The sequence below is a fragment of the Chiloscyllium punctatum genome, chromosome 5, assembly GCF_047496795.1.
Source record: "Chiloscyllium punctatum isolate Juve2018m chromosome 5, sChiPun1.3, whole genome shotgun sequence".
Taxonomy (NCBI): Eukaryota; Metazoa; Chordata; class Chondrichthyes; order Orectolobiformes; family Hemiscylliidae; genus Chiloscyllium; species Chiloscyllium punctatum.
The window spans coordinates 129,748,051-129,770,788 of record NC_092743.1 but is presented as its reverse complement, the minus strand read 5'-3'; the positions used below and the strand labels follow the sequence as shown (position 1 = coordinate 129,770,788).

At 42.7% G+C, this 22,738-nt stretch overlaps 1 protein-coding gene across 2 annotated transcripts in view; it reads right to left on the bottom strand.

Annotated features, from left to right (window-relative positions):
• Positions 1-22,738, bottom strand: part of LOC140477437 (adenosine deaminase-like) — a 59,395-nt gene that overhangs the window by 16,985 nt on the left and 19,672 nt on the right. For both annotated transcript variants that reach the window (XM_072571339.1, XM_072571338.1), the window contains 4 exons: positions 19,407-19,529; positions 13,081-13,224; positions 1,951-2,066; positions 143-267 (listed from right to left, as the gene is read on the bottom strand). In XM_072571339.1, coding sequence (XP_072427440.1) covers positions 143-267; positions 1,951-2,066; positions 13,081-13,224; positions 19,407-19,529 — 508 coding nt within the window. The remainder of the gene's footprint in view (positions 1-142; positions 268-1,950; positions 2,067-13,080; positions 13,225-19,406; positions 19,530-22,738) is intronic.

Sequence of the window (22,738 nt, the reverse complement as noted above, 5' to 3'; positions counted from 1 at the left end):
TAATAGATGAAAGTAAATAACAAATGCTAAATACTTACATATATACTGTAACTATAAATTAAATTGAGATGTGAGATCATTTTTTAGTAGTTAAGGAAATTTGAATGGGGAGTGTAATGTATAATCTGTACACATATCCAACCTCATAAGCTTGGACATGGCCTGGATGGGATTCAGCGTCCATCAGTTCATCTCCTGCTAGATCAATTCCCACAACACCAGCATTTCGATACTTCTGACAAAGCTCAACAATTTCAAGAGACCATGCTGAAGAGACAGAAAAAGAAAATTAAGTTCGACATAGCTAATCATTGTTTCCCCCAGTGCTGAGTGCTAAGTAGGCATGCAACACGCCAATTTCACAACGAGTCGCTCAGCCAAGGGTATGCACAATGTGCAGCTGCTGCTGTGTCGGTTAAAGGATCTGTGTCCCTAGTTGCTGTCTGGTCAGGCAGCAGGTTGGCTCAGTGGTTAGCACTGCTGCGCCAAAGTGCCAAGGACCTGGGTTCAATTCCACCATGGGCAACTGTTTGCATGTTCTCCCTGTGTCCCTGTCGGTTTCCTCCGGGTGATCTGGTTTCTTCTCACAGTCCAAAGCTGTGCTGGTTAGGTGGATTAGGAATGGGAAAAGCATGGTTATAGGGTAGGGAGATGGGTTTGGTTGGGATGCTCTTGGAGTGGGCTTCCTTCCACACTGTAGGGATTCAATGAATTGAACACTGGCTTCCCTCACTGGTTAAATAAAGGTCGTGAGCTTGTACAGGATTATTTGCAGGAAATGACCTGTCAGCATTTGATTTGATCATGCTTGGCAAAATATGACAAGGACACTTAGGAAAATAAACAATTTATGGGAGGAAAAGACTCCTTAAATATTTGCATCCTCAATAAAGTTGAAACCCTGCATATGAGTGCAAAATTGGTGACAATCAGTTTCAACATCTACACAAGCTCTTGAGATTATCATCATAGATGTTAGTCTTCAGGCAGTTTAATTCCCTTCACAAGATATGAAGTAACAGTTAATCGCATTGGACACGGCATGAGTCCCACCAATATTATGACTGTAGTATCATCAACCACAGGTTCATTTCAGCTTATAACAGTGATATTAGCAGTCACTTACTTTGTTATTTATATGGACATTAGGCAAAATACATTTTGCCTGTTAGAAAGGAGGCAGGAATATACTGACTTTCCAATGTAGGCTGCTGATTACGGGGAGTAGGAGATAGTGAGCACTGCAGATGTTTGAGATCAGAGTCGAGAGTGTGGTGCTCGAAAAGCACAGCAGGTCAGGCAGCATCCGAGGAGCAGGAGAATTGATGTTTTGGGCATAAGGCCTTCATCAGGAATTTCCTAATGAAGGACTTATGCCCAAAATGTCGATTCTCCTGCTTCTCGGATGCTGCCTGACCTGCTGTGCTTTTCCAACACACACTCTTAGCTCTGATTAGGATGAGTGACCTGCACTCTTGCCCCATCAAGTTCCTGCTGGTTGGGTAACAGGAAGGCACAGCACAATTTGAATTCTTTCGAACCAGTAACCAGTGAATGATATTTGGTTTTCAGTAATTGATGTGAAACTTTCATACTGAAGGTGAATTCACTCTTCTTTGAATGGCTAACTCAAAAGAGTTAAAGATAAAATTAACAGTGGCCTGAAGCACTCATTTGAATAACTGCAATCTTTCCTATTGCTAAATTTCTTAGTATTGCACCTACTTAATGCTGAGGGAATAGATGCATAGTATTCCAGATACTTGAACAACTATTGAAACTGCAATTGCATAGTCATACAAACATCTGAGCAAACGTCTGATAAGCAATACAATGTCTACATTTATTGTCAGTTACAGAACCACGCTTTAAAAAACTTTAAAACTACAAAAAACAACTATTAAACATCTCTAAAAATGCCATGATCTAAATTGTAGAAAAGAAAATTACCTTCCATGTGACGTATGCAACAGAGAATTGATCTTACTTTAATGCCGAAGTCACATTGCCCTCTCTGAAAGCCCTGATTAACAAGATGAACAACTTCATCTGGGCTTACATCACCTCTAGGAAACAAAATTTGATATTTAAATTGTACATGATTGAAACTACACTTTTCAGAACTTAAAAAGTTATTTTCAAACTATTGTTACATTATAATAAGGCTGGGCTTTGATACCCTGAAGAAGGGTTATGCCCGAAACATTGACTCTCTTGCTCGTCAGATGCTGCCTGACTTGCTGTGCTTTTTCCAATGCTACACTTTATCAACTTTGATGCCCTGAAGCAGAACTCTGCCTGATTCTGATGAAGCCCAAAATGATTACATGTAGTATACACCACAAATAGACCATCTAGTTCAATTGGGCTGTGCTGGTGTTTATACTTTGTACCAGTATCTTCCCATTTCAACTATGTTTCCACAGCCTTTCACCTTATCTATTTATTGTCTTTTCTCACAGGAGTTTACCTAGCCTCCTTCTAAAAGTTCTAATTTATTTCTCTCAACCCTTTTATGTGTTGATAAGTCCCACATTCTAAGCACTCTGAGTACAATCTAACTCAATCATTCTGATGAAGGGCTTCTGCCTAAAATGTCAATTTTCCTGCTCCTGCCTGTCCTGCTGTGCTTTTCCAGCACCACTCTAATCTTGACTCTGATCTCCAGCATCTGCAGGCCTCATGTTCACCTTAAAAGTAATTCTGTCAGGCCACATCTAAGTATTGTCCCTTCTGATAGAACAGGTTTCAAACTGTTCAGTCTTTCCCAAATCCTTTATTTTACTTCCTCTAGAGCTTTTTTATGTCTTGGACATCAAAGTAATATTATTGAAAGTATACAGTTATCAGGGTCCTGACAAGGTAAATGTTGGCAGAATATCTCAGCTCATAGGGGAATCTAGAACAAAGGGATAACATTTAAAAGTGGAGGATTTCCCATTTAAAACAGAAATGAGAAGGATTTTCTTTTCACAGAGGTCATCAGTCTTTGGAAATCTTCCACAGAGGGTGATGGATGCTGGTAAACCAACATATTCAAGACTGAGTTACACAGACTTTTGACTGACAAGAGAGTAAAATGAGGACTGCAGATGCTGGAGACCAGAGTCAAAAAGTGTGGTGCTGTTCAGGCAGCATCCGAGAAGCAGGAAAGTCATATTCTTGAAGAGAGTAATGGGAGGCAGGCAGAAAAGTGCCATTAAGGCCACAGTCAGGTCCGTCATGATCTCAACAGAGGGTGGAGCAAGCTCATGAGGAGGGCAAATGGAACTCCTGTTAATATTTCTTATCATCTCCTGAAGTGGACCGTTCAGTTTATCACCACCTTTGAAAGACAAGTGTCAATGAGCAATGAATTTTAGGTTTATCAGCAACACCCATATTCTGAAAATGAATTTTTAAAATACGCCAGTGGGCGCGACTCTTATGGTTCAAGTGTATAACACAGCAGTATGTTTACCACGGGACTTCATCTATGTGAAGCTTAAAATGTCTGTTTATACGTTGTGTGCCTCACGGTAAAGTTCACATGAGTTCAAAAGAGTTCTGTACACTATTACAGTTCAATCTACTACAGCTACAAAAAAAGGCAAGCATTATCACATTCATTTTTAGTAACCCAATGTTCCAGGATACAAATAGAACATAGAACACAGAACATTACAACGCAGTACAGGCCCTTCGGCCCTCAATGTTGTGCCATCCTGTCATACTAATCTGAAGCCCATCCCACCTACACTATTCCATGTACGTCCATATGCCTGTCCAATGGCAACTTAAATGCACTTAAACTTGGCGAATCTACTACCATTGCAGGCAAAGCATTCCATACCCTTACTACTCTCTGAGTAAAGAAACTACCTCTGATATCAGTCTTATACCTATCTCCCCTCACTTTAAATTTGTGTCCCCTCATATTTGCCGTCCCCATACTTGGAAAAAGGCTCTCCCTGTCCACCCTATCTAACCCTCTGATTATCTTGTATGTCTCTATTAAGTCACCTCTCACCCTTCTTCTCTCTAACGAGAACAGCCTCAAGGCCCTCAGCCTTTCCTAGTAAGACATTCCATTCATACCAGGCAACATCCTAGTAAATCTCCTCTGCACCCTTTCCAAAGCTTCCACATCCTTCTTATAATGCGGTGACCAGAACTGTACACAATACTCCAAGTGTGGCTGTACCAGAGCTTTGTACAACTGCAGCATAACCTCCTGGTTCCGGAACTCAATCCCTCTATTAATAAAGGCCAAAACACTGTATGCCTTCTTAACAACCCTGTAAATCTGGGTGGCAACTTTCAGTGATCTGTGTACATGGACACCGAGATCTCTCTGCTCATCTGCACTCCCAAGAATCTTACCATTAGCCCAGTACTTTGCATTCCAATTACTCCATCCAAAGTGTATCACCTCACACTTGTCCACATTAAACTCCTTTTGCCACCTCTCAGCTAAGCTCTGCATCCTATCTATGTCTCTCTGCAACCTACTACATCCTTCGTCACTATCAACAACTCCACAGACCTTAGTATCGTCCGCAAATTTACTAACCCAGCCTTCTAAGCCCTCATCCAGGTCATTTATAAAAATGACAAACAGCAGTGGGCCCAGCACTGACCCTTGCGATACGCCGCTAGTAACTGGACACCAAGATGAACATGTTCCATCAACTACAACCCTCTGTTTTCTTTCAGCAAGCCAATTACTGATCCAAACTGCTAAGTCTCCCACAATCCCATTCCCCTGCATTCTGTATGATAGTCTACTGTGGGGAACCTTATCGAACGCCTTGCTGAAATCCATATACACCACATCAACCATTTACTCTCATCTACCTGTTTGGTCACTTTGTCAAAAAACTCAATAAGATTTGTTAGGCATGACCTACCCTTCATAAAACTGTGCTGACTATCCCCGATCAGATGATTCTTTTCTAGATGGTTATAAAGCCTATCTCTTATAACCTTTTCCAAGACTTTACCAACACTGGTCTGTAATTACCAGGGTTAGACCAGGGTTGCCTCGACTACCCTTTTTGAACAAGGGAACCACATTTGCCATCCTCCAGTCCTCAGGCACTATTCCTGTAGACAATGATGATTTGAAGATCAATGCCAAAGGCTCAGCAATCTCTTCCCTTGCTTCCCAGAGGATCCTAGGATAGATCCCATCCAGCCCAGGGGACTTGTCTATTTTCACACTCTGCAGTATTTCTAATACCTCTTCCTTGTGAACCTCAATCTCTTCTACTCTAGATGCAAGCATCTCTGTATCTTCCTCAACAACATTTTCATTTTCGAGAGTGAACACTGTCAAAAAATATTTATTTAGTGCTTCCCCTATATCCTGTGACTCCACACACAACTTCCCACTATTATCCTTGATTGGCCCTAATTTAACTCTCGTCACTCTTTTATTCTTGACATACCTATTGAAAGCCTTAGGGTTAACCCTGATCCTATCTGCCAACAACTTCTCATGTCTCCTCCTGGCTCTTCTGAGCTCTCTTTTTAGGTCTTTCCTGAATTCCTTGTAACCCTCAAATGCCCTAACTGAGTTTTCACATTTTGTCCTAACATAAGCCTTCTTCTTCTTCTTGACCAGGGATTCCACTTCCTTAGTAAACCACGGCTCACACATTCTATATCTTCCTCCCTGTCTGACAGGTACATACTTATCTAGGACACACAGGAGTTTTTCTTTAAATAAGCTCCACATTTTTAATGTGCTCATCCCCTGCAGTTTCCTTCCCCATTCTACGCTTCCTAAATCTTTCCTAATTGCATCGTAATTACCCTTCCCCCAGCTGTAACTCTTGCTCAGTGGAGTACACCTATCCTTTTCCATCACTAAAGTAAACCTGACAGAATTGTGATCGCTGTCTCCAAAGTGCTCACCTACTTCCAAATCTAACACCTGGCCAGGCACGTTACCCAGTACTAAATCTAAAGTGGTTTTGCCCCTTGTAGGCCTGTCTACATACTGTGTCAGGAAGCCCTCCTGCACACACTGGACAAAAACTGACCCATCTATAGTACTCGTACTTTAGTGATCCCAGTGCTACAGAAGGGGTAGAAAGGGAGGCAAGAGAGGAGGGGGAGTGGCGTTTTTGATAAGTGATGGTATTACAGCTGTACTGAGGGAGGATATTCCTGGAAATACATCGAGGGAAATTATTTGGGTGGAACTGAGAAATAAGAAAGGGATGATCACCTTATTGGGATTGTATTATAGACCCCCTAATAGTCAGAGAGAAATTGAGAAACAGATTTGTAAGGAGATTTCAGTTATCTGTAAGAATAAAAGAGTGGTTATGGTAGGGAATTTCCAAACATAGACTGGGACTGCCATAGTGTTAGGGGTTTAGGTGGAGAGGAATTTGTTAAGAGTGTACAAGAAAATTTTCTGATTCAATAACTGAATGTACCGAATAGAAAAAGTGCAAAACTTGACCTACTCTTGGGAAATAAGGCAGGGCAGGTGACTGAAGTGTCAGTGGGGGAGCACTTTGGGGCCAGTAACCATAATTCTATTAGTTTTAAAATAGTGGTGGAAAAAGATAGACCTGATCTAAAAGTTGATTTTCTAAATTGGAGAAAGGCCAATTTTGATGGTATTAGGCAAGAACTTTCAAAAGCTGACTAGGAGCAGATGTTCGCAGGTAAAGGGATGGCTGGAAAATGGGAAGCCTTCAGAAATGAGATAACAAGAATCCAGAGAAAGTATATTCCTGCTCAGGTGAAAGGAAAGGCCAGTAGCTGTAGGAAATGCTGGATGACGAAAGAAATTGAGGGTTTGGTGAATAAAAAGAAGGAAGCAAAGATCAGCAAGGCAGCCTTTGTGTGGAGCTGGACGAGATGAGAGATACACTTAGCAAGTATTTTGCATCAGTGTTTACTGTGGAGAAGGACATGGAAGATATAGAATGTGGAGAAATAGATGGTAACATCTTGAAAAATATCCATATTACAGAGGAGGAAGTGCTGGATGTCTTGAAACATATAAAGGTGGATAAATCCCCAGGACATGACAAGGTGCACCCTTGAACTCTGTAGTAAGCTAGGGAAGTGATTGCTGGGCCCCTTGCTGAGATACTTGTATCATTGATAGTCACGGGTGAGGTGTTGGAAGACTTGAGGTTGGCTAGCGTGGTACCACTGTTTAAGAAAGGTGATAAGGACAAGTCAGGGAACTATAGACCAGTGAGCCTGAAGTTGGAGGTGGGCAAGTTGTTGGAGGGAATCTTGAGGGACAGGAAAGGCAAGGACTGATTAGGGATAGTCAACATGGCTTTGTGCATGGTAAATCATGTCTCATGAACTTGTTGAGTTTTTTTGAAGAGATAACAAAGTGGATTAATGAGGACAGAACAGGGGATGTGATCTATATGGACTTCAGTAAGGCATTCAACAAGGTTCCCTTTGTGACACTGGTTAGCAAGGTTAGATCTCATGGAATACAGAAAGAAATGGTCATTTGGAAACAAAACTGGTTTGAAAGTAGAAGACACCGGGTGGTGGTGGAGGGCTGTTTTCAGACTGGAGGCCTGTGACCATTGGATCAGTGCTGGGTCCACTACTTTTCATCATTTATATAAATGATTTGGATGTGAACATAGGAGGTATAGTTAGTAAGTTTGCATATGACATCAAAATTAGAGGTTGAATGGACAGCAAAAAAGGTTCCCTCAGATTACAATGGGATCTTGATCAGATGGGCCAATGTTTTAAGGAGTGCCAGATGGAGTTTAATTCTGATAAATGCGCGATATTGTGGGAAAGCGACTTTAAGCTCTGGACTCCCCCACCCCAGAGAAAAGACTTTGTCTATTTACCCTATACCCTTTATGATTTTATAAACCTCTATATGGTCATCCCTCAGCCTCCATTGCTCCAGGGAAAACAGCCCACTCTATTCAACCCCTCCCTATAGCTCAAATCCTCCAATCCTGGCAAAATCCTCGTAAATCCTTTCTGAACCCTTTCAAGTTTCACAACATCCTTCTGATAGAAAGGAGACCAGAATTGCATGCAATATTCCAAAAGTGGCCTAACCAGCATCCTGTACAGTGCAGCATGACCTCCCAACTACTGTACTCTATACTCTGACCAATAAAGGAAAGCATACCAACCACCTTCTTCACTATCCTATCTGCCTGCGACTCCACTTTCAAGGTGCTATGAACCTGCACTCCAAGATCTCTTTGTTCAGCAACACTTCCTAGGACCTTACCATTAAGTGTATAAGTCCTGCTAAGATTTGCTGGATTATAAAAGAGACCTAAGGGGCAACATTTTTATTAAAGCACTGCATGTGGAAACAGGCCCAACAAGTCCACACTGACCCTCTGAAGAGTAACCGACCCCGACCCATAATCTCCTGATGAATGCACCTAAGCTACACACCCTTGAACAGTATGGGCAATTTAGCACGACCAATTCATCCAACCTGCACATCTTTGGACTATGGGAGGAAACTGGAGCTCCCAGAGGAAGCCCAAACAGACATTGGGAGAATGTGCAAACTCCACACAGACAGACAAGGCTGGAATTGAACCTGAGTTCCTGGTGCTGTGAGGCAGCAATGCTAACCACTAAACCACAATGCCATGTAGAGTGTGGTGCATGTATGGAATGAGCTGCCAGAGGAAGTGGTAGGGGCTGGTACAATTACAACATTTAAAAGGCATCTGGATAGGTATATGAATAGAAAGGGTTTAGAGGGATATGGGTCGGGTGCTGACAAGTGGGATTGGATTAGGTTGAGATATCTGGTAGGCATGGACAAGTTGGACCGAAGGGTTTGTTTCCGTGCTGTACATATCTATTACTTTATGACTCTATAAGTACAATTACTGTTCTCAAGCCTTAGCAGTTGGTTATTTCCAACAGTTTCTGTTGAAACATTTCACACATGATCTCTTAAATGTTGCTGGTCTTTTAATAGTACACATATATGTTCTTGTTGTTGCTGTTCATCTGGATGATGCTGTTTTTGCCAGTGTGGTTCATTCCTGTGTCATTTGTTGTTCCTGTTGCAGCAGTTGCCTGTTTCTGTAGCTGGCTTGCTGTGGAACTCTGATATGCAATTTGTGGGCTGGTGTGTTTACTGCCCCAGATCAGCTGGCTGTAATTGAGGAGCAGCCTCTGCAACTGGGCACATGTGCCTGTGAATGCGATGGTCATTAATGTTCACTGTGTACCATCAAGATGACCACTGCTCCAGGTGGTCTAAAATCATAAAGGGTATAGGGTAAATAGACAACCCCTCCTCCTTGGGAGGGGTTGGCTTTTGTTGAGAACATTGAATGATTTTGTACCGTGGCAGGCTCTCCAGTACTCAACTCTGGCAATGGTTTATCATCTTTTCAATGTGAAGTTTGGCTTTCTGACATTTCTAGGAAAAAGTGAGGACTGCAGATGCTGGAGATCAGAGCTGAAAATGTGTTGCTGGAAAAGCACAGCAAGTCAGGCAGCATCCAAGGAGCAGCAGAATCGACGTTTCGGGCATAAGCCCTTCTTCAGGAAGGGCTCTGACATTTCATCTTGATTTTTTCACTGATACATGTTACTACTTCTGGCTTCCATTTCTTTTTCGCTATTGGAAGAGGAGTTGCAGGTGCCATGACATTAGCCTATTGGTCTACTTTCCATGCCTCCAGTAGGGGTATTTCCACATGAGCAGGATTTGTTTGATTTCTTCACGATTTCCTATGCAATTTTCATTGCCATCTCTGTCATGCCGTTTGACTGGGGAGAGTGCAGAGATGATATATATTGTTGTATTTCCTAGTCTTTCATTATGCAACTGAGTTCTTCATTCAAAAATTAAGGGTTATTGTCACTCCTGACAATGTTGGGTACGCCATCATGGTAGTTATGGAAGTCAACTAGTTTCCCTCCCAGTGGTCAGAATTGTAGGCCATTAGAGCAAGCTAATCAACTGCTGGAAGAGAGATCTACTCCCAGCTTCATCCATGTTCTATCTGAGATGTTGTGTGTCATCTCTAGCTCTGTAGCTTGCTTAGGTTGCTACTGATTACAAGCGGTGTATTGCCTGGGGTCCTTGAAGTTGTTGACCATGTTTGGCCATTGGAGCACACTTATTGCCTTCCTTAGACTTGATTAAATTCATTAGTGGCTTGAATGGATGCACTTCTGCACCTTTCCTTTTTTTATGATCATTAGTCTAAATCCTTTGTACAATCTTCCATCTTGGGCTGTCAATTAATCTCTATCTGCAGAAAATGCTCTTCAAGAAACAAGTGTCTCCTTGATGCTCTCTGTTTCCTCGCTGTTGAAGCACATCTCCAACATGCTTCTGCTTCCCTTGCTTGTCTGTCCCCTGATGGTGATACTTCTGTAACCAGAAAACATTGCTTGCAGTAACTTTGGAACAGATAGCATGAGGAAAATGCTTTGAAGAACCTTCTGGTCTACTCAAGTGTCATTTTGTCTTTTCATTGTATGTATTGATGAAAATGTTTACAAATGAAGGCAGTGGCTAGATATTCTTTCTTCATCTGCACATAATATAGTCCTGTTTGTGTTAGCACCCTTGATGAAGAACTAACTGGTTCACTTTGCTGCACTTATGTTGCTCCAAGTCATCACCTGTTGATGTCACACTGCAGAGTTTCTTCATCATTTATGCTGCACCATTTCAGAATTGGCATTCTTGTAACTCGTTGCTGGATGTTAATGGAATGCTGTTTTTATACCATTCATGTTTTTAGCTGAGTTGGCATAATGGTTCATAATCCACCAACAAATTGGGCAAATAGTTGATGAATCCAATCAATCATTGCACTGATCTTTTGTGTGTTCATGGCTGCACTTTTTTTCAGATCAGGGCAAAGAAATCTTGCAGCTAGTACATGGCCTATATACTTGACTTTGAACATCTTTAATTTTTTCCTTGATCAACTTCACCTGGCAAGTTCTGTCAAGTAGTCGCACTAAACTCTTATCCTGATCAACAATGTCTTCTTCCATTGTGCCTGCATCCATTAACTAGCAGATCACTCATTGTAACTTTCAGTACAGGAGGATCACGAACTCTCTCATGTTAATTGAGCTGAACGTCTTCTGAAACAGTGGTAATGCCAAGCAGCATACATATTTCTCCTGAAGGACGTCCAGAATACAGTGAGAAAAACATTGCTTCCACCGTTCCTCACTGGAAGTGGTGAGCAGGGGAGTGGGGAAGAGGGATGGGGCAAGCAGAATAGGACAGTAGAGTGAGTGAGGGTGGTGAGTGTCACTGGCACCAGCATTGTCAACTTTGTCTGTCAATGCACTGGCAAGAAACACTATTGTTGAATACAGTGATCAGCCTGAAAAGCTGTAAGGTGCCGAACTGAATGATGAGATACTGTTCATTGAGCTTACAATGTGCTCTACAAAACACTGAAGAGAGAGAGGTCCAAGTTGGAGTGAGGAGGAGAATTAAGACGACATGTGCTGGCAACCTAACAGAGTCGGCTGATTGGCTTTCCTGGATAGCGAGAACCTCGGCAAGTCTTCATTTCACAAATGTGGTCAGTCAGGGGTGTCTGAGTCTCCACCCTGCACTATCCCCCTTGAGCACACAGCCAAACTCCTAACCACCTCCAAACTCACCCAGGAATGGCATGAAATTCCTCCCATTGCTTTACTTAGAGGGATTATTTGTGCTCCCGGAAAATGGGAGGGGTTCACCCAGGACATTTACAAAAAGACGAGGTGAAATTGAGGACTGCAGGTGCTAGAGATCAGAGTCTAGATTAGACTGGTGCTGGAAAAGCACAGCAGGTCAGGCAACATCCGAGGAGCAGGAAAATCGACTTTTCGGGCAAAAGCTCTTCATCAGGAATTGTGAAACCCTTCCTGATGAAGGGCTTTTGCCCAAAACATTGATTTTCCTGCTCCTCGTATGCTGCCTGATTTGCTGTGCTTTTCCAGCACCACTCTAATCTTGACTATTTACAGAAAGAAAAACTCCTTCAGAATGCTAAAAAATACACAGTGGCATCATATTGAAGGTGGTGGAGATGGCAGAGGATAAACGGATGAATGTAAAGGCTGCTGTTGCAGAAGGTGAGTGCAAGGAGGTAGCCAAAACTACAATATGAACATAAAACACTAGGTAGAACACTATGTTCTTTGTTCATATTGACATTTTGGCATCAATAGAAGGAAACAATGAGAGCGGAAATGTAAGCAATGAGATAGACATAGTCAAAGAACATGTTAGCCACAATGCAATGGAAACCTTGGTTAAGGAGAAAGAAAAGCATATCAGTTTCAAGTCCACTAACTCCAACAACTATCTGCTACACTACTACGCTACAATTTCATGCAAGGAATCTTTCCAACCCTCCTTGTCATATCAGTTCTGTCAAAATCAACTTCCAAACCAGTGATACAGATTTGCCTTCCTTTATTCTCAAACTGAGTGCAGTAACTGTTGGGAACAATTCAATTATTCTGACTGAAATTTCCCCTAGACCTTTCTTCTGTTAATTTCTTTGTTGTAACAATATCTCCTTTTGCCTTGGGCCATCCTTCCTTTTTGACATCAATTACTGACCTCTTTTATTTTCCCTTATGTTCTTTCCTCCATTGCTCACACAACTCCCAGCCTTCACATGTTTCACCCCCTCCCTGCCCCCATCCTGACCCCGATCCCAATATTCTACCATGGTTCTGATTTATTTAAAACCTATTACATCTCTAATGTGTTCAGTTAAGACGGAAATGTTAGCTTTGCATCTCCACAGATGTTTTCCAACCTCCTAAATATTTCCTGTTGTTATTTCAGATTTCCAGCATCTCAAATTTTTTCTCTTTTGCACAAGGTCAGAACAGTTTGTTTTCATTTGCAACCAACTGTCTTCAGAGATAATATAGAATAAGATAGACCTTTGTTAATTGCTTTCCTTTGACAATCAGTGAATAATTATACCTGTATCCTTTTGCAATGTTTTATTGTTCAACAGGAAATAAAAATGAAAATATTATGCAGTATTTGATTAGAAATAATTTTTTTGTTGTATTACGATGTTATGGTCACTTCGGATTTTAATTGCGTCTACTTACTCCGTTTGTCCCCATGGAATAGGATGAACATTGCAATTTGCAAGGTAGTGTGGGCTGTATCGCGCTTCAAGGTAGACAATTCCTTCTTTTGCTTTATCCTCAGCCAGTTCATAGGCTATTTGTTGAATAGCCTCTCGGTCACCTCTGGGAGGAAAGATTAAATGCACTTTACACAGATTAATGGTTAGGATGTCTGTATAGTCACATCATTATCCAAGTTGCAATTTAGCACAAGTAACACAATAGTGAGTCCAACACTGAGCCCATTAATATGCTGTTAGCTAACAGGAACCATCAACAGGTCAATGTCACTGACTAGTAATACATATAATTGTCTGAGTAAGAGCTGATTCAAGATACTACCTTATTCATAAGAGAAATGCAGAATTTGAAAAACAAATGACCAAGTCTCTAACTCAGAGGAAAACATTTACATTATTACGAGTTTAGTAAGTAAATATTAGTTGCTGGTGAATAATGAATACAAAAGACTTCCGATTGTATAAATGATGTCACAGATATTTATTCAGTTCACAAAATCTTCTTTCAGTATTTGCTTCTAAGAGCTGCTGCCTTAAAACCTACCTACAATATTAGACCATATGCAGACAATTTCCAACACCAGATATACCACAATCATAATTGTTTCAGGATGTTATAAAAATACAAACATCTTGTTTGCACTTTTATCAATGTATACATTATTAAACTGAGCTAAGGCCAATTATATCAAAATCCAGCAGGAGCTGGGAAATGTGGATTGGACACAGATTTTTAAAGGGCAATCCACATTTGATATGTGGGAGGCTTTCAAAGATAAGTTAAAAGTAGTGCAGGATAGGCATGTCCCTTTGAAACCAAGGGATAGGAAAGGCAAGATTTGTGAACCATGGATGACAGGAGAAATTGTGCGACTAGCCAAGAGGAAAAGGGAAGCGTACATAAGGTCCAGGCAGCTAAGAACAGAATGGGTCTTGGAGGAATATTGGGAGACTAGGACCAATCTTAAAAGAAGAATCAAGCGGGCTAAAAGGGGTCATGAAATAACTTTAGCGAACAGAATTAAGGAGAATCCCAAGGCCTTTTATTCATATATAAGAAGTAAGAGGGTAACTAGAAAAAAGGTTGGTCCACTAAAGCTTAAGGAAGGAAGGTTGTGTGTCGAACCTGAGAAAATGGGTCAGATTTTCAATCAGTGCTTTGTACCAGTGTACACTGTTGAGAGGGACATGATGAATGTTGAGATTAGAGATAGAAGTTTGTTTACCCTGGATCACGTTGACATAAGGGGGGAAGATGTTGGGTAGGCTAAAGGATATTAAGGTGGACAAATCCCCAGGACCAGGTGGGATCTATCCCAAGTTGCTGAGGGAGAGGAGATACCTTTGTAGCATCCTTCAACACAGAGGACTGGAGAGTTGCTAATATTGTCCCCCTGTACAAGAAGGGTAGTAGAAATATTCCAGGTAACTACAGACCAGTCAGCCTGATGTCAGTGGTGGGAAAGTTGCTGGAGAAGGTACTGAGGGAATCTAATTATATTTGGAAAAGAATGGGTTTATCAATGACAAGCAACAATGTTTTGTGTGGGGGAGATCATGCCTTTCCAACTGAATAGAGTTCTTTGAGGAAGTGACCAAGTTGATAGACAAAGGAATGGCTGGAGATTAGATTACTTACAGTGTGGAAACAGGCCCTTCAGCCCAACAAGTCCACACCAACCCACCCTGCTACATTTACCCCTTCACCTAACGCTAGGAGCAATTTAGCATGGCCAATTCACCTGACCTGCACATCTTTGGACTGTGGGAGGAAACCAGAGTACCCGGAAGAAACCAGACACGGGAGAACGTGCAAACTCCACACAGACAGTTGTCCAAGGTGGGAATCGAACGCAGGTCTCTGGCGCTGTGAGGCAGCAGTGCTAACCACTGTGCCACCATGCCAATCCAAATATATATGGACTTTAGTAAAATGTTTGATAAGGTTCCCCATAGTAATCACAAGGTTTGTGAAGGTTTGTAGCTCAGGTTGAGGTTTAGGGTGTAGGTTTACTCGCTGAGCTGTAGGTTTGATAACCAGATGTTTCATTTCCTGGCTAGGTAACATCATCAGTGGCGACCTCCAAGTGAAGCGAAGCTGTTGTCTCCTGCTTTCTATTTATATCTTTCTCCTGGATGGGGTTCCTGCGGTTTGTGGTGATGTCATTTCCTGTTCGTTTTCTGAAAGGTTGATAGATGGTATCTAGATCTATGTGTTTGTTTATGGCGTTGTGGTGCCATAAATGGATCTAGATGCCATCTATCAACCCCTCAGAAAACAAATAGGAAATGACATCACCACAAACCCCAGGAAACCCATCCAAGAGAAAGATATAAATAGAAAGCAGGAGACAACAGCTTCGCTTCACTTGGAGGTTGCCACTGATGATGTTACCTAGCCAGGTAATGAAACGTCTGGATATCAAACCTACAGCTCAGTGAGCAAACCTACACCCTAAATCCCCATAGTAAACTAATTGGGAAAGTGAAGTCACGTGGTGTGCAGGGTGTTCTGGCTCGGTGGATAAAGAATTGGTTGAGCAACAGGAGATAGAGAGTCGTAGTTGAAGAAAGTTTCTCAAAATGGAGAAAGGTGACCAGTGGTGTTCCACAGGGGTCAGTACTGGGGCCACTGTTGTTTATGATATACATACATGATCTGGAAGAGGGCATTGGTGGTCTGATCAGTAAGTTTGCAGATGACATGAAGATTGGTGGAGTAGCAGAAAGCATAGGGGACTGACAAAGAATACAGGAGAATATAGATAGACTGGAGAGTTGGGCAGAGAAGTGGTAGATGCAGTTCAATCTGGGCAAATGGGAGGTGATGCAGTTTGGGAGGTCTAATTCTAGATCAAACTATACTGTAAACGGAAGAGCCTTGGGAAAAGTTGATGAGCAGAGAGATCTGGGAGTTCAGGTCCATTGTACCCTGAAGGTGGCTGCACAGGTGGATAGAGTGGTCATGAAGGCATATGGTATGCTTGGCTTCATTGGACAGGGTATTGATTATAAGAACTGGCAGGTCAGATTAAAATTGTACATGACTTTGGTTTGGCTGCATTTAGAATACTGTGTACAGTTCTGGTCGCCACATTACCAAAAGGACGTGGACACTTTGGAGAGAGTGCAGAGAAGTTTTACGAGGATGTTGCCTGGTATGGAAAGTGCTAGCTATGAAGAGAGGTTGAGTAGGTTAGGCTTGTTTTCATTAGACAAAAGGAGATTGAGGGGGGACCTGATTGAGGTTTACAAAGTCATGAAGGATATGGACAGAGTGGGTAGAGATAAACTTTTTCTTAGAGTGAGGGATTTAGTAATGAGAGGTCACATGTTCAAGGTGAGAGGTGAAAAGTTTAAGGGGAATACACGTGGAAATTACTTTACACAGAGGGTGGTAGGTGCCTGGAATGCATTGCCAGCAAAGATAGTTGAGGCAGATACAGTAGATTCACTTAAGGTGCATCTGGACAAATGCATAAATTGGTGTAGAGCAGAGGGATACAGATCCATAGGAATTGAGTGATAGATTTAGACAGTGGATTTGGATTGGCACAGGCTTGGAAGGCCAAAGGGCCTGTTCCTGGGCTGTAAATTTTCTTTGTATATTTTGGATACCATTAAAAACTGTGCAACAACACGTAGCATGGTGGTTCAGTGGTTAGTGCTGCTGGCTCACAGCTAGGCAGTAGTGGGTACTGCAGATGCTGGAGATCAGAGTCAAGATTAGAGTGGTGCTGGAAAAGCATAGCAGGTCAAGCAGTATCCGAGAAGGAAAATTTGGGCAAAAGCCCTTCATCAGGAACGGTTTTTCTGATTAAATATGCAATCAATCTCTACTTCTCAAATCAATCAAATTGCTATTTATGGAAAGTGAGTTAAAATATTTACCTTTTTTCTCTCCGTAGATGCTGCCTGGCCAGCTGAATATTTCTAATATTTCTGTTTTTAATTTCCAGTACATGCAGTATTTTGTTTTTCATGTATTATTATCAACACTGCAATATTTTTCATTTTGTAGTTTACATCAAGTTAGCATTCATTGAAATATGTTCATTTGAGTGTGAAAATTATGCTCAAGATGTGTGACCAGGATGCTTTTGCATGCACAAAATTCATATGGTTTTCCAAATCTTGCTTGATGTTAATGATTAGATTCCTCACAGTGTGGCAACAGGCCCTTCGGCCCAAATAGTCCACACCAACCCTCCGAAAAGTCACCCGCCCAGACCCCCTAACTCTACAGGCAATTTAGCATGACCAATTCACCTAACCAGCAAATCTTTGGACTGTGGGAGGAAACCAGAGCATCTGGAGGAAACCCACACAGTCACAGGGAGAATGTGCAAACTCCACACAGACAGTTGCCCAAGGCTGAAATCGAACTCAGCTCCCTGGCATTGTGAGGCAGCAGTGCTGACCACTAAGCCACCATGGATGGCCTTCAGCTGGGATTTTCCTGTTTTGTTCTATAACCTGTGCACAAGCATTGTGGAAACCTTGGACAAACTATGTAAATGATGTAGATAGGACGTAGGATGACCTAGGATGATGATGTCAGCTTGTATGAGGAGACATAACTACAAATTGAGGGGTGATAGATTTAAGACAGATGTCAGAGACAGTTTCTTTACTCAGAGAGTGGTAAGGGCATGGAATGCCCTGCTTGCCAATGTAATTAACTCAGCCACATTAGGGAGATTTAAACAATCCTTGGATAAGCACATGGATGATGATGATGGGATAGTGTAGGGGGATGTGCTGAGAACAGTTCACAGGTCGGTGCAACATTGAGTGCCAAAGGGCCTGTTCTGTGCTGTATTGTTCTAAGTTCTATATGACTGCTGAGGGTTCTATAGCATTGCCAGTACTGTGCAGTGACTGTCAAGAAAATCCTTGAGAAAATTCCCAGTGTTCCCTGCTGATCAGCCCCTGTCTAACGATAACAAAAGGAGCATCCATTTGTCTGAATTGGCCATTACCAGTGGCAAATTGATTTCAGACACCACTCCAAAAGTTATATACATTTTTGGATTGCTGCACCATCATTATCTGTTACCTGTGCCATTTAACACAGGCCCTAGGAGAAAGTGAGGACTGCAGATGCTGGAGATCAGAGTCAAAAAGTGTCGTGCTGGAAAAGCACAGCAGGTCAGACAGCAACCGAGGAGCAGGAGAGTCAATGTTTCGAGCATAAGCTCTTCATCAGGAATGTCAGAAGGATTCGAAGGAGAAATTGTTGAGGGTGAGGACCAGTTCAGCCAATTGAATGAGTGTGTCGGTGCAAGGGCATTGGTTGGTTTGGCAGGAGAGGAAGAAATGGAAGGCTTTGGAGGTCTTCGTCATGGTGGATGGATGCGTATAGGGACTGGATGCCTATGGCAAAGATGAGGCATTGCTGCCAAGGAACTAAAAGTCATGGAGGAGGTAGAGGGCAATGGGTGGTGTTTCAAGATCCTGAGCAAGGGAGACAGGACAGTGTCAAAGTATGCAGAGGTAAGTTCAGTGGGGTAGGATCAGGCTGAGACGATGCATTGACCAGGGAAATCAGGTCTGTGGGTCTTGGGTAGTAAGTAGAACTGGGCGGTGTGGGGTTCCCAGACTATGAGGTTGGAGGCTATTGGTGGGAGATCCCCTGAAGTGGTAAGGTTGTGGATGGTCTAGGACATGATTGTTTGGTGGTGGGAGGTGAGGTCGTGGTTGAGGGGACTGTAGGAGGAGATGTCTGTGAGTTGGTGCCTGGCTTCAGTGGTTTAGAGGACAGTGCACCAAATTACCACAGTGCCCGCCTCCATCTGCTGGTTTGATGGTGAGGTTGGGGTTGGAGTAGAGGGGGTGGAGGGCTGCGCATTGTGAGGCTGAGAGGTTGGGAGTGGGGGAGAGGGGTGGACAGGTTAAGGCAGTCAATGTCATGGCGGCAGTTGGACATAGAGCGATCAAGGGTGGGTAACAAACTAGCATGGGGTGTCCAAGTGGACAGAATGTGTTGGAGGCAGGAGAAGGGGCCCTCAGAGGGTGTGTGGGAGTCCTGATGGAACAAGTAAGCATGGAGGCAGAGGTGGCAGAAGAAACACAGGCTCTTTCAGCCAGCTTGAGTGGATCATAAAGAACACATGGTATTAATTGAAGAGTAGAAAATATGACCACAATATAAGTCAACAGTCCTCCTTCAATCACCACCATCATAAACAGATATTTGATCAATGATCTCATTAACAATATGCAAGACACTGATATTCAGAAGGACCGTATTATAAAAACATATAAAAATGACAATGTACTTACGCAATCACGGGCATGTAGTAACTGAACTTTGACAAGACCTCAGTGAGTGTTGATGGTTTGCTGCAGGTTATCAGTTTGTGAAGCTCATCTTCATTTTCGGCTGGTATTTGGATTTTTCTTTTCCTAAAAGTAAAGAATATGGCCATCATGCATAATAAATATTTGGGTTTCTGTAAGCATCCATGACTTTGCACATTTATAGCGCATTGAATATGAACAAACATCCTTAGGTGATGCAGAAACAGAAATAAAGAAAGTAACACCAGGCCAACAAGAGCAAAGTTAGATGGGGTGACCACAAACGTGGTCAAAGAGATGGGACTTGAAGGTTCACAAAGCGTTGGGTGAAATGATTTGGAAAAAGTATTGGTCCAAAGTATTGGCTTGTGATGACTGGACATTTTCCAAGAATGGAAAAGGTGAAAGGAGGTAAACATGGAAGGTTGGAGTCAGAGGAATGGTACCCCATAGGGCTGAATGAGATTTCCAAAGATGGCATTGCAATAACAGAGATCGATTTTTGGTAAGAACAAAAACATTGAATTCAACAATTACCCGTCATGAAATACTTCATGTTTCCCTTCTCATTCCAAGTTACAATATTTTAAATTGATGACACCCATTACAAACTCTTCCGTTACTCATTAAACTTTTCCTGTTCGCTCCAGTAAGTTTCATCAAAAATATCTTTATTAAATCCCCTCTTAGCCTTCATTGCATCAATGGATGCAATCCTGGTATCTCAACTCTTGTATGCAATTCCTTGCCCTTGGCATCATGCTGGTGAAATGATACTGAACACATTCCTTAAAAACTTTTATAAAATTTCTTCATCCAAACTGTATACAGTTCTCCAATTACCGCATCATCATTCCTGTGTATAATGTTGCAAACTACATTCTCATTTGTGAAATTTAAAATGCTGTTAGCTTTAAATCTTTTTCGAATTGTGTCAACACTTTCCTTTCACGTTCCTTTCACAGCACACCTAATCTCACTATTTTTCTTTCGAAAATGTAGCTTGTACTTTTCCACAATAAGTGATAGATCCAAGGATTTTTGCTTTTAATTCAAAAATGCTTTCTTTTCAAAAATGACGATTCCTCCAAAATTATTGCAGTTTCAAATTCAAAGACTGACAAAGTCCTGTGTAAGCAGGATGCAAAATGCAATGTTGTACATATAAGTCATCAGAGAAACTTTAAACAGTGAGTGAGAAAGACCTAACAACAAATAATGAGAGGGCTATCTATCTCACCCTGCTCCCCAAAAACCCACCTGTTGTCAGCATTTATGTTTACCCTCCAGAAGTACATGAGAACAGAGGCTGTAATTTTAACTTTTATGAAGGTTGAGAGGTAACTTGATGGAGGTGTACCAAATGTTGAGAGGCATAGATAGAGTGGATAGTCAGAGATTTTTTCCCATGCCAGGTATGTCCATCGTGAGGGGGGCATAATTTTAAGGTGCTTGGAGGTAGGTTTCAGGGTGATGTCAAAGGTAGGTTCTTTACTCAGACAGTGGTGTCTAGATTAGAGTGGTGCTGGAAAAGCACAGCAGTTCAGGCAGCATCCGAGGAGCAGGAAAAAAATCAATGTTTCGGGCAAAAGCCCTTCATTAGGAATACAGGCAGAGAGCCTGAAGGGTGGAGAGATAAGTGAGAGGAGGGTGGGGGTGGGGAGAAAGTAGCATAGAGTACAATAGGTGAATGGGGGTGGGGATGGAGGTGATAGGTCAGGGAGGAGGGTGGGGGAAGGTAGCAAAGAGTACAATGGGTGAATGGGGGTGGGGATGAAGGTGATAGGTCAGAGAGGGGGGTGGAGTGGATAGGTGGAAAGGAAGATAGGCAGTTAGGACAAGTCATGGGGACAATGCTGACCTGGAAGTTTGGAACTGGGGTGAGGTGGGGGAAGGGGAAATGAGGAAGCTGGTGAAATCCACATTGATGCCCTGGGGTTGAAGTGTTCCGAGGCAGAAGATGAGGTGTTCTTCTTCCAGGTGTCTGGTGGTAAGGGCGCGGTGGTGAAGGAGGCCCAGGACCTCATGTCCTCAGCTGAGTGGGAGGGGGAGTTGAAATGCTGGGCCACAGGGCAGTGGGGTTGATTGGTGCGCGTGTCCCAAAGATGTTCCCTAAAGCGCTCTGCTAGGAGGCGTCCAGTCTCCCTAATGTAGAGGAGACCGCGTCAGGAGCAACGGGTACAATAAATGATATTGGTGGACGTGCAGGTAAAACTCTGATGGATGTGGAAGGCTCCTTTGGGGCCTTGGATGGAGGTGAGGGAGGAGGTGTGGACGCAGGTTTTGCAATTCCTGCAGTGGCAGGGGAAGGTGCCAGGATGGGAGGGTGGGTTGTTGGGGGGCATGGACTTGACCAGGTAGTCACGAAGGGAGTGGTCTTTGTGGAAGGCGGAAAGGGGTGGGGAGGGAAATATATCCCTGGTGGTGGGATCCGTCTCCACCCCTTTCCTCCTTCCGCAAAGACCATTATGGACATATAAGCGAGTCTTGGATAGGTGCATGGAAGATAGTACAACGAAAGATATGTACATTAGCCTGATCATAGATTAGGATAGAAGGCTGGCACAACATCAAGGGCAGCAGGGCCTGTACTGTGCTGTTGTTCATTTTTCAGAAACTGTCCAGAGCTATTTTCTTGCCTCTTGGTGCTTACTTCCTTTTTCCACTAAAGCAACTTCTAATCCACAATCTGCCTTTCAGAATGATGACTACCCAGAGGTCGTTCCCTCAAGCCAAAAGCTAGTGATGTGTACACTCATGACTGTGGGGCCAAATTTCGTCCCAATGCCAGCTACAAGTTTGCAGACGATACCACCGTTGTAGGCCGGACATCAAACAATGACAGGAAGGAGATAGGATGCTTGGTGTCACTGTGCAAAGATAAAAATCTCTACCTCAATTCAGCAAAATTAAAGAGTTGATCATCGACTTCAGAAAGAAAGGAGGAGGACCCCGTGCCCACCTACATCAACGGAGCTGAGGTGGAGAGGGTCAAAAGCATCAAGTTCCCAGGAGTGGTGATCACCAACAATCTGTCCTGAACCACCCATATTGATGTGATAGTCAAGAAGGCACAACAACCATTTTATTCCTCAGCAGGCTCAGGAAATTGAGCAGGTCCATAAGGACCCTCACAAACTTTTGAAGCATTCTATCTGAGTACATCACAGCTCAGTACGGCAACTGCTCTGTCCAGGACTGTAAGAGATTCCAGAAAGTTGTGAACATAGCCCAGAGCATCACGCAATCCGACTTCCCATCCATTGACTCCATCTGCCCTTGTTGTTGCATGAAAAGGCAGCCAACATCATCAG